Source organism: Corvus brachyrhynchos, unplaced genomic scaffold, assembly GCF_000691975.1.
Source record: "Corvus brachyrhynchos isolate BGI_N302 unplaced genomic scaffold, ASM69197v1 scaffold83, whole genome shotgun sequence".
NCBI lineage: Eukaryota > Metazoa > Chordata > Aves > Passeriformes > Corvidae > Corvus > Corvus brachyrhynchos.
In genome coordinates, this window is record NW_008238464.1 from 5,800,309 (window position 1) to 5,815,090 (window position 14,782).

The window sequence follows — 14,782 nt, forward strand, 5'->3', positions numbered from 1 at the left end:
ATTCCTGCTTTAGCTCTGACTGTGATCAAGATCCATGGAGCAGAGGGAAGGAGGAGTTAAATACTCCTCCACCTTTTGCTTTTCTTCAATTGTTGGATTCTTTCATCCTCCTGAAACAGTGGTCAGGTGTGGCTGCTGCCCCCATGTGCAAGGGAAGCCCTTGTAGCCAAGAGGTTGAGGTTTCCATTCTTTGCACAGCTTGAGCTGCACAAGGCAAGACCTTGGGCAAGAGAAATTACCCTTCAGCATTAACATGGTTTTCACACTGCAGAAAAACAATCTTCTGCTTTGCTGTTGTAGAGAGCAGATGTAGCTGGAGGCTCAAGAGGTTTCTTGGGTTTCAGGGATCTAAACACAAACTTGGTTTGATAGAAGGGTTGGATCATAGCATTTCTGCCTGGGTTTAGTAGCCTTGACCAAGTTTATTTTATTTTTGATTTCTTGTTTTATAGGCACTTGCATGGTATTTTGGGCAAGCATTAGATGTGTTTTTTTAAGTAGTGACCTCCTCCATCGAGTCCTGCACACAGAATTTGGCAGGCGTGGGAGCCTGCCTTGCTTTTGAGAACATTGGGAAAGTGTTTATTTTCTGTAACTTTTGAAAACTGAAGACCTACTCTATCTGTGCAGCTCACATTCTACTAAGCTTTCTACTGGGAGAATTTATTGGAAGCAAGCATGTTTGGGTTTTTTCCCATTCCTTTTGTTCTTCAGGATACATAATGAAGAATGCTCCAGCTTTGCCAGTTAATTGCTTCATGGCTGTTGTTTGTCAATTTGCCAGCAGGTTTCTGCTTAACTGCTGCCATTTGACATTGCTGAAACACAAATGCAGAATGATTGAGTTGCCAACATATCATTGAGTCTTCTGCAAGGGGGATTTTCAGCATATTAACGCTTCAGGCTTTTACGTCAGTATTGATTGCTGAAATAGAAAAGAAACCTTTGGCAGTATTCAGCATCGTGCCAGCATGGATTTAGTGGCAGGAAAAAGAAACTGGCTGCTGCCGTTGACTGTGACTTCATCCCTTCCTTTCTTCCTTTCTTTCATTTTTTATTTCTATACACACCCACACAGCATTTTGAAATTTAATACACATCATAGCCAAATGCCAGTTAGCTTCACAATAAACCAGCAGGGCAAATCAACTACTTGAGGCAGTCAGTTGTCGAGGCTGTTTAGTTTTGCAGCCGCCTGCATTATGCCCGATCAGATTTCATGGCAGCTGGGGAGGGGATGATGGCAGGGGTTCCTCACAGTGAAGCACAGGTCAAGAGCTGGCATGGAGGAAGGCAGTGGGGTGGTGGTCTCTGCTGAGCTCCCCACAGGACAGCCAGGTTGCCACCACACTGGTCCCTGGATGCAGGAGTGGCCATGGTGGAGCTGGGTGCCATGAGAAGAGGAGCAGCATGATGCTGCTGGGGCCAGGCTTGGAAAGGAAGTTCCCCTCCGTGGACATAGTGAGGCAGAAGATGCCAAGATGGGGCCCCATGGATGAGCAGGGACTTAGGCAGTGGAGCAGGGGGATGAAGTGCATGCTGGGGGTGTAGTGCAGTGTCTCAGTGTTGTCCACCAGCTGTTGTGTGGCAGTGCTCATGCATGGAGTGGGCAGAGGAAGGGTAAGGAGGTTTTGCTCTGCTGAAGCAGGGAGCAAGAGGAAGGTGTGAGCCCTCCTGCAGTTGCTGGAGAATCTATGTGCTTTGTCTCCCCTAAACCTTGCCTGTCTGCTTTGCTTTTGTCTGATCTCTTAGATGATACTTTATATCCTGTTTTAGATTAGAAGGTTTTATAGGAAAGACCACCTGGGCATTCTGAAGGTGATGATTTCTGACTGAAATGCTGCTGCATGGAACAAAGACCTGAGGGGAAATAGGACAGGGCATGAGCCAAGATTTTGAACATAGAATGGGAAGGACATGCTCACCAGCAGGGCTTGGGGAGTTTGCACGTCAGTCGGATGTCAGTTCTGACTGACCACTTTTCCTTTGCATAGGGAAAGTCAAGTGAAGAAGAGGGGGGTGGGTAAGCCAGAATTGCCTGCACAAAGATTTGGCAATGAGGAAGGTAATCAAGATCAGAGGAAGGTTTTTAAGAATCACATAACCGTTCACGAGGAGCGACATTACAACTAGCAAACAGCAGCAGAGACTGTTTTTATTCTGTTTCTGAAAGATGCTTAATGCTCCCTCCTTTCAGGTGTAGTTCAGAGGAACTTTCTGAATCTGATTTGCTTCTCACTTATGAATTAACCAAAAGTAGGAATAATAAAGGGAAACTTAGAAAAATATGCTTCTTAGGGACCATTAATATAATCTGACCCTGAAAAGTCCACTGAAAGCTAGATCTTTTGGCCAGAATATATAATCAAAGAAGCTTCAAGAGTTTATTTTGGGTGTTTGGGGATTTTTGGTTGGTTGGTGGTATTTCGGTTTTTTGTGGGGTTTTGGTTTGTTTTTTGGGGTTTTTTTTTTGTAATTGTGTTATTAGATTTCTCTCTTTGTTCAATTTGAGCAGGCATTTAAAGCTTTAGAACAGGACAAGTAGCTTTATTTGAAAAGGATTAGAGGACACTGGTACCTGGGCCACAGTTAATGCAAGGCTTACCTGGGATGCTCAAATCAAAATGGGTACATAGAACCTTACAGAAAGGCTGGGAAGTGTCTCAATCACAGCAATTTTTCAGTAGAAGGGTATCTTTTCCACTAAATAATGTGTTCACCTTAAGAAGTGCCTCTACAGAGTTTTTAGTTGAAAAGCTGTGATTCAGAATTAGAAAAGCAGTAGCTGACAATTGGAGCAATTTGTTTTGGAAGTCCTTCCCACTGTCAGTTGCCCAGATCTTCTCTGTGTAGGACAGTTCCTGGGTGACATGGTCCACAGATAAGCCCATGAAAGAGGAGAAGAACACAAGCACCTAAACTGCAAATTCCCACATTAAGGTCTCCAAATAAAACAATGCCAGATTTCAAATTTATATCTGGCAGTTTGTTTGTTTTTCTTAAAAGTCTTCATTTGCATCAGGTGAAGGTAAAAAGAGAGACCTGAATCATCTTCTAGCCAGATCGATTAATTACCAATAAAAGCCCAGCATGTATTGCATAAGAATTTCATTGGTGAAGTGTGCAGTGGAGTAAAATCCACTTTCTTTTTCTGTAGCACTGAGGGCTGTTGCCTTTTTACACAGTAAAATGAGGCTTGGGAAGAGAAAGTGGCTAAAAAGTAAAGAAATTGATCTGACCTTGAATTGCTTCAAAGATCTTGGGAATAGGAAGGTCCCATCTAGGATAAGTGATACAGAGTGTGTTTGCCAGGCGTGTATCTGGATCAGCACTGTGCACCTGGCAGAAGTCTTACTCTTACTTTGATAAATTGTCTTCTCCCAGCATGAATTAGAGTAATGAACCTTTTATTTCTAAATTACTACAAGGCTCTGTAGTCTTTCAGCTTAATGTGGAGTTTTTCTTCTAGTTTCAAATCAGTAATGCAATCTATGCCTTACCTAAGGAGTTTGATGGTATTGTATGCTTAATCTTTAAAATGCTGGGTAGGGGGGGCAAAGCTTTGCTTTCAGGGAAAGTAACCATCCTGGCAGAGAGAAAAATATCAGTAGGATGCTGCCACTGATTTGGCAGAAACTGTTTGATGCTTTGTTAGCTGGCTGTTGATTTTATGCTATTTTAGTTATGTTTGAAGGTGCTTCCAAAATACCTGGTCTTTAAGTGGGTAGCTCCATTCAGATACAGCAAAATGCAGAAGAATACAGAGGAAAAAGAGGAACTGCAAATTGCTAATGAGAAAAGTTAGAACAGAGGACACGTCTGAATGAAATTAAATGCCCCTCCAGACAGCATGGACAGTGCTCTGAAGAGCTGTGCCTGTTTGCCTGTCTCCTTCACTGTGGCCTGTAGGCAGAAAGATCTGTCACACAGATCTTTTTTCCAAGACCTGCACAGCTACTAAAGCGTTTCCTAATAAATAAAAATGAGTAGGTTAGTGCCTGCTTGTGAAGGTGCGTTCAAGAAAGTTACTCTTTGATAAGTGTGGTGTCTGCCTGCCTCAGTGACCATCTGGCGCCCAGAAGACCAGAGCAGTCCATTTACTGCACCCATGGGGATTGAAAAACGCCTCCACCCTTGGCTTTAACAAATACCGTGAAAAGTCATCCCAGCATCTCATTTTCTGGAAATGCAGTGTTGCTGTCAGGCCACTCCACCTTCCCCCAGGGAAAGCATCTGAGTGTTATTTTAGGCACAGGAATGTCATCCAGAAGTACAGGCATAAGAAACACCTGGGGGAATACCAGGGTGTTTTATTAAATATAGCTTTACTTTTTCATTGTCCCTATAGGACACCCCACTGACAAGCATGATGCACAGCAGGGAACAGACTACTTAAAGGCATGTGTATGCAAAGAAAACTGTGTCATTTTTGTAAATACAGCTCTGAAAAAAAAAAAAAGGCTCTTATGGAAGGTTGACTTTACAGGACCCCTCTAACATACCCATGTTACATGCTGCTACATCTTTGCAAGCTGACTCTTAGTTTGAATTAAATAAAATGAAAACTGGAATAGGATAATGCAGCAATACACCTTTTCTACTCTAGTATGGGTTAAAGAGCTGTTATAAGACCAAAGCAGCAGGAAGCTGTGTCCAACACAGTTACTTAGCCTCTGCTCTGTGGGATTCAGCAAGAAGAGGAGCAAGTAGACAGGGAGGGCAAGGACTGCATAAACCAGTACTTCCACCAAAACGTCCATGCAGTTGCAGCCTGGGTGAGCTAATCTATCTTTCACTGGGACAAAATGAACTCTGGGAAGAATTCTTCACACTCAAGTGGCTTCCATCAAATAGGTTTCTCTTTTCTATCATACCAAACTATGAACTTTTTAGGCTTTTTTTTTTCTCATGGGCCATGATTTTTTAGTAAGCTTGTTTAATTCTTTTAATGAGTGAAAGCCTCAGAGCTCTTTTTAGTTCTAAAAGAACTGCCTATTCTACTTTTCCACAAGGACATTAATTCATAATCAACAAAGAATATTGTAACTGTTTACAGTAGCCTGTAGTGAGTAGCATAAGACTTGGGGATTTTGACAGAAATAAGAGTATTTGGTTACAGAATCAAAAGCTAAACAAAAAGCTTCAAACTCAAAAGTGTTTTGAGTTGCTCAAACAAATGCAATGAAAAATTATCAATTTGCCAGCTTTTATAACCCTGTGAATCATCAAGCTTGTATTGTTTTTTCTCTCTTCTGAGCTCCAGAAACCAAAGCAACCCTGAAGGTCAAAATATCTAATATTTTACCTTTAGACATGTCCAAGTTTACTTGTTTAAACATATAGTTCTGCTTATGTAGGATATTTTGCAAATTAAGTGATGCCGCATGGTGGTGTAAGAGGTACTGCAGGTTTCAGCTGAGCTACATGAGATGGACAGTGCCTGCTCTGATGTAACACACCTGCCTTCTCAGGCTTATCATCACATACATCCTAGTTTTCCTGAGATCCAGTGGACAGCACTATGTGGCAGTCAGCTGCAGTCATTGGGGTAATTTGGTAAATGATCATGGCTGATCAGTTTGCTTCTAGCTAAAAAATTACTCTAAGGAAGATATTCATGCTGGCTGGAGTTTGCTTAAAGATGTTTATTTTGTTTCCCCAGAGTGTTTCTCAGCTTCCCTACGGCAAAGCCCTCTACACGTATGAGGGAAAAGAGCCCGGTGACCTCAAGTTTAACAAGGGGGACATCATCATTCTGCGGCGCAAGGTGGACGAGAATTGGTACCATGGGGAGCTCAATGGCAACCACGGCTTCTTCCCTGCCAGCTACATCCAGTGTATCAAGCCCCTCCCACAAGCTCCACCTCAGGGCAAAGCACTTTATGACTTTGAAATAAAGGATAAAGATCAAGACAAGGATTGCCTGACCTTCACCAAGGTAGGGGAATGGGTTTTTAAAAAATGTTCAGAAAGCTGCATCTGTAGGGAGTGATGGGGCACATGTGGTGCTGGCAGCTGAGTCAGGAGCACAGGGGTGTTGGGACTGGTGGGACACCTTCCTGGTCTTCCGGGCCTGCCTGGCCTACCCTACTCTGTGAGATAGCTTGAGCCATGAGTAGCAAGGCTGGTATAAAGCTGGTGAAGCTCAACAAGTAGAACTGGCTGCACGCTTTCTGAGAACATTTTTCTAAAAAGCATGCATTTCGTCTGCATTGAAATGTTCCTCAAGAATGACTCAAATTTCAGAAAAAAAACCTATTGGAAATGTGTCTTTTAATGTTCCTTATTGAATCAGATGTTCCAGTGTTCTAAAATTACATTCAGCTTCACAATGTATATTGCATCATACCATACACCAATTAGCAGTTGAAATACACTATCATCATAATACATCACAGTATTTCCTATTTTAAGAACATAAAGACAGTAAAAAGCAGACATTTAAAAAACAGTCTTTGTTTTTTTTAAACCAAAATGTTTAATAAATTCCCATTGGAATGAGAGAAAACTGAGATATTTCTGAAAACTGAGTAATTTCCTTTGGATTTAAAATGTCATGTTTTCCCTTTCACCCCCACCTCCCCACCTGCTTTTTGCCTCCCCCTCCCTTCCCTAGCAATTTGTGTTGACCTTAGATGGGTTTCATGGATATCAAGAAACCCACAGTAAAATAAAGTATATCCCCTATTGTTAATTTATGGCAGCGAATGCCATGGAGAACCTGTTAATTACCATTTTCTGTTTTATTTCAGCTGTCTGCGGCTGTTATAGTATCACATAAAGTAATAACAGTTATGCTGAAAATGAATATGAAATAGATGATAAAAATATCCTTCACCAGTATTTTACTGACCTCCTCTTTTGAAGCTACTTATTATAGCTGAATGAATTATTTGCAGCATATAATTTTCTCACCGAATGTAACATCTTTTTCACTCATGCAGTGTTTCTCAGCAGAATGCAATTTCCGAGACTGTATACTTTCTCATATTTATTTAACAAAGGATTTGTAAGCACTTTTGTTCCATAGCAAGTGAAGTGTTTGATTGCAAACACTGCAAACCCTGCGACTAGCCAGCCTCCCTGGAGCTGTGAATCTCTGCGAGAAAGTGGGCTGCTTAGTGAGAAGTAACAGCCATGCACTAACAGAAAGTTAGCCAGAAGTTACCTCTGAGACCTTATCAGTAAATATATATTTTCTGGTGCCTTGTTTTTATCGCTGCCTGCCCAGAGGTACACTGGTGTCTTCTCTGAGATGCAATCTTCTTTGTCCACTTAAAATATTCCTTGCTCGCTCAGTCTTAAGAAATTTAATAGGTATGGCAGGCAGTTGTGGTCTTTTTTGTTAGAGCGGGTCCTTTCCTAGACACTTTTGTATTTGATATATTTGGTGCCATAGATTAGAAAACCTCCTTTACAATAACTGCCTTTGTATAGTGATAGTTCTCATTTTCTCGGCTGTCCAGTGTCATTCTCACATGGTGCATTTCTTTCTGTCGTATAGCTCTACTCTTAATCTCTCAATTTTCCTTGTTTTCACCCCTTGTGTTACTGTCGGCATCCTTTTATCCCTGATGACTGTGTTTTCCCCAAGGGGGGTTGGTTTCTCTTCTGCTGCTGTTTTCTACTTTAGCTCCTTCCACTACACACGCTGTCACCTTGTAACAATTTTTATGTCCTGCCTATTGTTCTCCCCGACAGTGAATAATCTATTTTTCATCTTGGGACTTTACCATCATGTTTTCATCAGTTTTCTCAATGCTAATTTTAGCTGTCACCTGTGCTGATGAAGGTTCATGTTTAGCCCAGATTATAGATTATCTGCTGATGCAGTCAGTTCCTCTGCACAGAGCCCTGAGCACTGCAGTGCTGTAGATGTGATTTGTCACTTTGAGCAATATGCATCACTTGAATGTCTCAGTTTGCATCTGAAGATGCTGGACCAGGTCTCAGTCTCATTTATGCTATTTGTTCCTTCCTCTGGCAGAGGGGTTACCTTGGCATACTTTTTATTCAAACTAATATAACCTATTTGTGTCCTGCAACTCATTTAAGGCTATCAGACACTTGTGATTGGATTTTACTTATAAACATATAATAAAGAAGAGTTTTCCTCTAAAGAGAAGCTATAAGAAGGAAACTCAAACACAGGGATCTTCTGTATCATTAAGTTTTGTTGCTCTTTTGCTGGGCTTTGCTTTTTCCCATCCCCCTTGTTACTATGCACTCAGAATATCTATTGGTACAGTAAAAGAAAACAAAGGAAGGATATTTGGTGTTTCCTCTTACTAATTTGTTTTGCTATGTTTTTTAAAATTAAAATTTTCCGTTGTTCCAGAGGTGTGTTGCAAGGAAATGAAGTCTACTTTACACAGATCTTCATGAGCAGTGCTGCAGGGTACTTCTGCCATTTACCCATTTTCATCTCCTGTAGATACAACACTCTCCAAATAAAAGGCCAAAGATAGATCAAATGTAATAATTTTGTATGTGTAAGAATAAAATCAGGAGGGGCAGAGAAAAATCTGTCTTGAGTATCCAGTGCAACAACCAAAGCTCCCATCTGTCATTCTTGTACACCATTTGTGCTCCCTCAAGTCCTCCTCCCAAATAAACCATACTTACAGGCATAGGATCTCACCTCTGTTCTCTCCTCTGCATTGTCTGTAAGATGATAGAACAACCCAGATTTGATGTTTTCCCTCAGCATTCAGCAGTGATTAGCCAAACCAGGCAGTTATTTTTTCTCTGTAACAACTGGTTCCAGCCTTGTGTCAACTTTGCACCAGTTTAACTCCAGTAGCTTCAGAAGTTTTACTCATGATGTTCCCTAGTGTGGTTGCAATCATGCTGTGGCCTACAGAGCCTAATTGCATGCCCTTGGGATATATTTATTGGCTTAGCTTTCTAATCTCTCCTAACGTGGTACCACACTATGGACCTGGGATCCTGCTGTCGCTGTTTTAAAAAATAATCTGTCCTCCTCTGGGCTATGAACGCTGGTACAAACCATGTGCAAGAGGATTCTGCTCTCAGGTATAGCAGTGCAAATCTGAAGTAGTTGTGTAGTTGTCTGTGTAGTTACTCCAGCCTTACACTGAGTCCAGTTTCAGCCCACGAGTTTGTTTTGGTGTTCGACCACCCTTTGCATGCATCTTCCCATGGCCATCAGAAGGCTGAGTGATGCTGGTAGATGAGTCTCAAACCTGTCCAGGTAACATCAACTGTTCATCATGCTTCATTGCTGATCACATTTTTAGTAACATCAAGTGTTTCCTTCATTTTCCAACACTTTTGTTCCTAGCCCACAGTGGTGTCTAACAAGAGCCATTCCAATCTTAGAACCAGCACATCCTGTTGGGGTCCCTCCCCCGCCGTGTAGCCCTGGCAGAGGGGCCCTGAGGGCACAGACACGGGGTTTCCCTGCCCCTGCTCAGCCTCGTTCCCGTTGGTTGGTTTGTGTTCCCTGCGCGGGCAGAAGGACCCTTGGTCCCGTGACTGGAACAGTTCCTGGGCAGAGCTCCGGCCATGCGGCTGGAGAAATAAACATCTCTCTGAAACATCTAGCAAGAATCTGTCTGTCCATATATATTTCCTTTCCACGGGATTCCTGGTTCGGTATATGCGTGTTGCAGGATCCCCACTGCAACAACATCCAATACTTGTAACTAGCTCTGGAGCAGCCCCTTAGCACTCAGTTCCAGCAGCATTTGCTGTTCACAGAGGGACCATCCTGGCAATAGCTGGTGACAGGGATTCTCGTGTCAGCTGGCAAGTGCCGTTGCTGGACTCACCAAGCACCACGTGGTGCCATCCTGCCATTGCTGAGATCTCCCCAGTGCTCTAGATGGAGTAGTTATCTCTGCAGAATAGCAGGCACAGCTGCTCTGTATTGCATCGTTAATGGCCATTAATGACTAGAATAAAAATCAGGCTGTGAATCATGACTGTTATTGGACACAATTTTGTGCTGCTTTCTCAGGAAGAGGATTCATTTCTCTGTCAATCAGATTGCTTTTTAAGTGATCTATCTTTGACTTCTTTTCTGATAATGATTATAAACTGGAACTGCAGGTCCCACATGCCTGTCACAAGGCTGATCCAGCCCTGATGAATAGAGAGAAACTCGAGAAAGGAGAGAGCAAATAATTAAAGGCTCTAGCAACAGGCATAAAAGGAGCATGACATATCTTTGTCCAAACTACAGTGGATACCATTGGCTTTTGAAATGAGATTTGAGGCTTGGATTCCTTTATGCTGCCTGGAAATCAATTTAGTCAATGTGAAATAGTGAAGTTCAGAAAGCTGAAGTGGTATGCCAAGAGATCTGTGGCGTTTTGCTATTCATGATCCTTTTGGGAACCTTTCTAGGAATTTATAAGTAGCACGGCTATCCAGCTAATATAAGGTTCTAAAACAGTTCATGTTGAAGCTTTCACCAGCTTACTGTATAGAATGATGTCGTTGGCTGCGAATTCAAAGAAACTTTCTAATAATAAAAAATTTCAAAAGATTTTTTGGGATTTGCTGTAATTCTGGAGATTTTCAACACCCTTCTTAAAACTAATTATGTAATGGAATTCTCAGGAATTTGCACTTTGCTCTCCCACAAAGATACTCATTTTGAATGTCAGCATATCTCAGGATGCTTTTCTCGTATATGACCATATTCAGCAACCAGACGTGGCTGAGCCGAACTAAGTTCAGTGCATGGAAGTGCTTCCAGATTTCATGCATCCATACAAGGTGAAGTTGAAAGGGATCTTCAAAGGTCAGCCATTCCCCACCCCATCCTTGAGCAAAGTAAACACAGGATAAACCTTTCCTGCCAGGTGTCTGTACAGCCTGCTCCAGGGATGGGATTGCACAGTGCCTCTAACAAAATCTGGTCGAAAGCTTCTGGGGTTTTACAGTTTAAAATTTTTTCTCTTAATTTCTTATGTGTGTATGCAAATACATACATATATATATACACATTTATATACAGTGCTGGGTTAATGGTTGGACTCAATGATCTTAGAGGTCCTTTGTAACCTGAAAAATCTATGATTCTATTCATACCCATATGTATGCACTTACACACATGTAAGGTTATATATGTGCATGTAGTGTAGACCCATCACATTTTGTGTTTTTAAAAAACTCTTTTAAGGAAAGAAATGAGCAAATATAAAAATAAGAACACTCATAGCAGGTCCCTGAAGTGAGGTAGTCATTTTTTTTCCTCGTTTACACCCTTTACCTAGATTCTAAATTTATGCTAATTGGTCTTTTGTAAGAGCGTGTGGAAGCTTTGCAGAGATGCATTACTGTCAGTTCTTTAAACAGATCAAAAATGGTCTGTGCAGACAGGGCTTTGGAAGGGAACACTATCTGTTTCTTCAGGAAATTAAATGCACAAATTCTTTTTGCATCCTTCCAGCTGTAATAAATAGCTGAAGGACTCAGTTTGTAGCCGTTTCTATGAGCTTTCCCCTAATGGATCATTCAGATGAATAATTCAAAGGAAACATTTAAACTATTTCAGAGTGCACGTGTTCGAAATGCACATGTTCAAAAACTACAAAGTACATCACATCACATCTCTGTTCTGGTCATTTTTCTATCAATGCAAATCCATGGTCTGAACATCCTGGATCAGGAATTTGTGGGGTTTTTTCTATGTGAGAAGTATCTGCAAAAAAACAGTTGCCCTTGCCTGGCCATTGGACATCAGTATCTTGTTACCTGAAGTATGGTAGACCATTTGTAGCTCTTATTTTCACAGAGTGACTAGTGTAAATAAAGTGAGATTGGCAGGGAACCCTGTCTCAGCTTTCTGGAGGAAGAGATTTTTTTCTTTTTTGTAAATTTCTGCACAGGAGCAGAGGAAGATTGGATGCCGTGAGGGAACAAAGCTGACTTCCCAGCTTCTCTCAGCCCACTCCTTCCTTTTCTCATAGGAGATTTGAGCATCCAGGCAGAGCCCCATTGAGAGGGCTGCTTTCCACAGCTGCTCTAGAAAGCAGTGCTAGTTCAAGCCTGAGTTTAGTATGATGACCCCAGAAGACAGGGATGGTGGCAGAAATCCTTTGACAAACTGAGTAGTTCAAACTGGGAAAATTCAGGATTTTGTTCTAGACACTTGAGTTTTCCTAATGACTTGTACGTTCTAGGTTGGAACTATACCAAGAGAAAATTTGAGCAGTATGAATTTGGTTTGTACTTTGCTTTATCTCTTGTTTTATAATCACAAAGAAGTTCATCATCTGCTGAAATTTTTGTAAGGTCCTCTAGATTAAATATAATATTGAAATGCCATTGGTTTTAGGAAATGAACTAGTATCTGAACTGAAGCTGATCCAACAGGTGGATGCAATTTGGTTTTTACTATGTTATCTTTGGCTTTTTATCTGCTTTGCAATTTTACCTTATAATATTTTTTTGTAAAGAAAAGCTGACATTCAGTGTGTCAGCAGTGTAGGCTTGTTGCTGAGCACCTTGTACTATTCCTTATGCTCCTTGCTGGAAGTGTTTCCAGGACTACCTTTGCTGTACTGGTGCTTCCCTTTGAATTGTCTTCTGGAGCAGACAAGCATCACAAATTGACTCTTGGATGCACAGGGGCAACTTCATGCTAAGGAGTTTTCACCTATGATTTATAGGTGACCTCTTGGGTCAGACATTCTTCTCTTCCCTTAATGAAGCCAGGAGTTACCTATTATTAGTTATTAGTTATTCCCACCTGCTGTGGCCAGACCCTTGGAGCTGCTGACAGCCAGCATGAGCTGCATCAGTCTGCAGGGTGCTTCAGTGCACTTTGAATAGGATGCCTGGGATAAGATGCTGGGCCAGGGATGCTGCTAGCCCAGGATTCAGGAAACGCTTTTACCTGGCTTATGACCTCCTCTGTGTACTCACTCTGTCAGCTATCATGTGGGTAACTAAAAACTGGCATCTTTCTACTGAAAATATCTGATTATGTATTTTGTGTATCTCTGATTTTAGGATGAAATTTTGACAGTCATCAGGAGGGTGGATGACAACTGGGCAGAAGGAATGCTGGGTGACAAGATTGGCATTTTCCCTATCCTCTATGTTGAGGTAAGTTTAGAACACATGGTGGTAGATGCTGGTCTTGACATCTTGCGGGGTTTTGTGCCTCAGAGGGCAGGATAACCTCAAGTATTCTTATATGAGAAGGATAAATTAAAACAGAATTACTAAAAAGGGAATTTTTTGGTTGCTGTCTGCTAAGGCACTGTGGGAGTACACCCAATTCAATTTAAAGTGATCAGCAAAGTATGTTCCATGAACTACTTCTAAAGGCTTCCCCTTTGGTGTAATTTCCACAATGCATAGGGAACATAGCGGGGCATGATTGCAGTTGGGATACCTTGCACGTATCTGAGGAGAGGTGTGAGTTCTGGGCTGGTGGAGTGCAGCAGTGCAGCTTCAGCTGTGATCAGAATGCACAGACCTTCAGAGGGTGCTGTGGGTGTTCCCTGCCCCAGCAGGGGCTCAGACACCTCCACGCATGTGCCCAAGAGCTCTCATTCCATGTGTGCCAGACCCATCTTTGTCGCAAGCATTTTCTGTTGTAATTTCCACAGGAGTCTTATTTCAGAGTAAATGCTGAGACTTCACTTCCTCTGAGCAGACCTGTGGTGCCACCTTTTCCCACTGCTGCCCATCCTCCTGCTGGTGGTGCCCTTGCAGCCAGATGCTGCTTGGGACCAGGGCTGCAGCCAGCAGTGGTGGCCCGTGGTGGCCCGTGGTGGCCCTGCTGGTGCAGCTCTGTTGTCCAGGTGCCAGGCAGTGCCTTCGAGGAGCCTTCCTCCTTCATGGGTGAACCAGGGGTGCAAAGAGCAGATGAGCACCACATGCATGTGTATTTTTCTGAGGTGCTGCCACTCTGCACCCAGTACTCGGAGCAGTATCACCCTGACTCTGCTCCTAGATGTTGTCTGGTGTTGCTCTGTAGTGAAGCATCTCTTGTGCCCACAGCAGAGCCTGCTCTACTGTGTGTGGCTCTGGTGCCTGCCTCCGAAATTACTTCTCCAGATTTCTTAGTCAGTGATTGGAGACAAAACAGACATAATTAGTGCCTGACTACCTAATTATTAACTCCAACAATGACCAATTTGGAATAAACTGTCATTAATATACATTGCATTCCCACAGTTGACAAGAACAACAATATTAAAACAAGAATGTGTAGGAGCCATTATTGGGAAACCAGCTGCCTTGCATAAGTTAATGACTAGTTTTCTTCTGTTCTGAGTGTGTGAGACATTTTCAGTTTATTGTGATTAAATGAGAAAGCTGGGTTTCTCCCAGATTTCATCCTTTTCCCCTTCTTTTTCTTGTCCCAGGAAAGTGCAGTGTTACTGTCCTGAATTTTGCTGCAGAAGGAGTGAACTAGGGACCTCTGCACAGCCAGCCACCATTGCGCCTCACCATCTTTCCCCAGCTCTAGTTTCGTGTGGAGGCTGGCACTGCCTATGCACTGTGCAGTATCCTGATCCTTCTCCCACTCCTAGGTATCTGTTCTCCATAATTACTGCTCTAGAAGGGTGAAGGGCTCACAACCTTAGAAGAACAGCTGTAGGGAACATGAGAAATGTCTTGCTGAAGTTCTCCAAGCACTAGGACATGCTTGGTGGCCATGGAGGAGCAGGAGGTAGCACTGTGTGGAATCAGAACAGCGATGCTAGCAGATTCTAAAGAGGTGCAAACAGCCAGGTAGCCAGCACCAGGGGACAAGAACACAAGTAGCAGGGATGTCTGTGTGCCTATACAT

At 42.5% G+C, this 14,782-nt stretch overlaps 1 protein-coding gene and 1 long non-coding RNA gene across 2 annotated transcripts in view; both read left to right on the forward strand.

Moving 5' to 3' along the window:
• The window catches only part of SH3RF3 (SH3 domain containing ring finger 3), a 119,781-nt gene that overhangs the window by 22,424 nt on the left and 82,575 nt on the right, over positions 1-14,782 (forward strand). The window contains exons 2-3 of the mRNA XM_017736975.1: positions 5,663-5,938; positions 12,988-13,083. Coding sequence (XP_017592464.1) covers positions 5,663-5,938; positions 12,988-13,083 — 372 coding nt within the window. The remainder of the gene's footprint in view (positions 1-5,662; positions 5,939-12,987; positions 13,084-14,782) is intronic.
• LOC108447365 overlaps positions 13,913-14,782 on the forward strand; it is a 2,647-nt gene continuing 1,777 nt past the window's right edge. The window contains exon 1 of the long non-coding RNA XR_001862905.1: positions 13,913-14,522. This is a non-coding gene — a long non-coding RNA (uncharacterized LOC108447365). The remainder of the gene's footprint in view (positions 14,523-14,782) is intronic.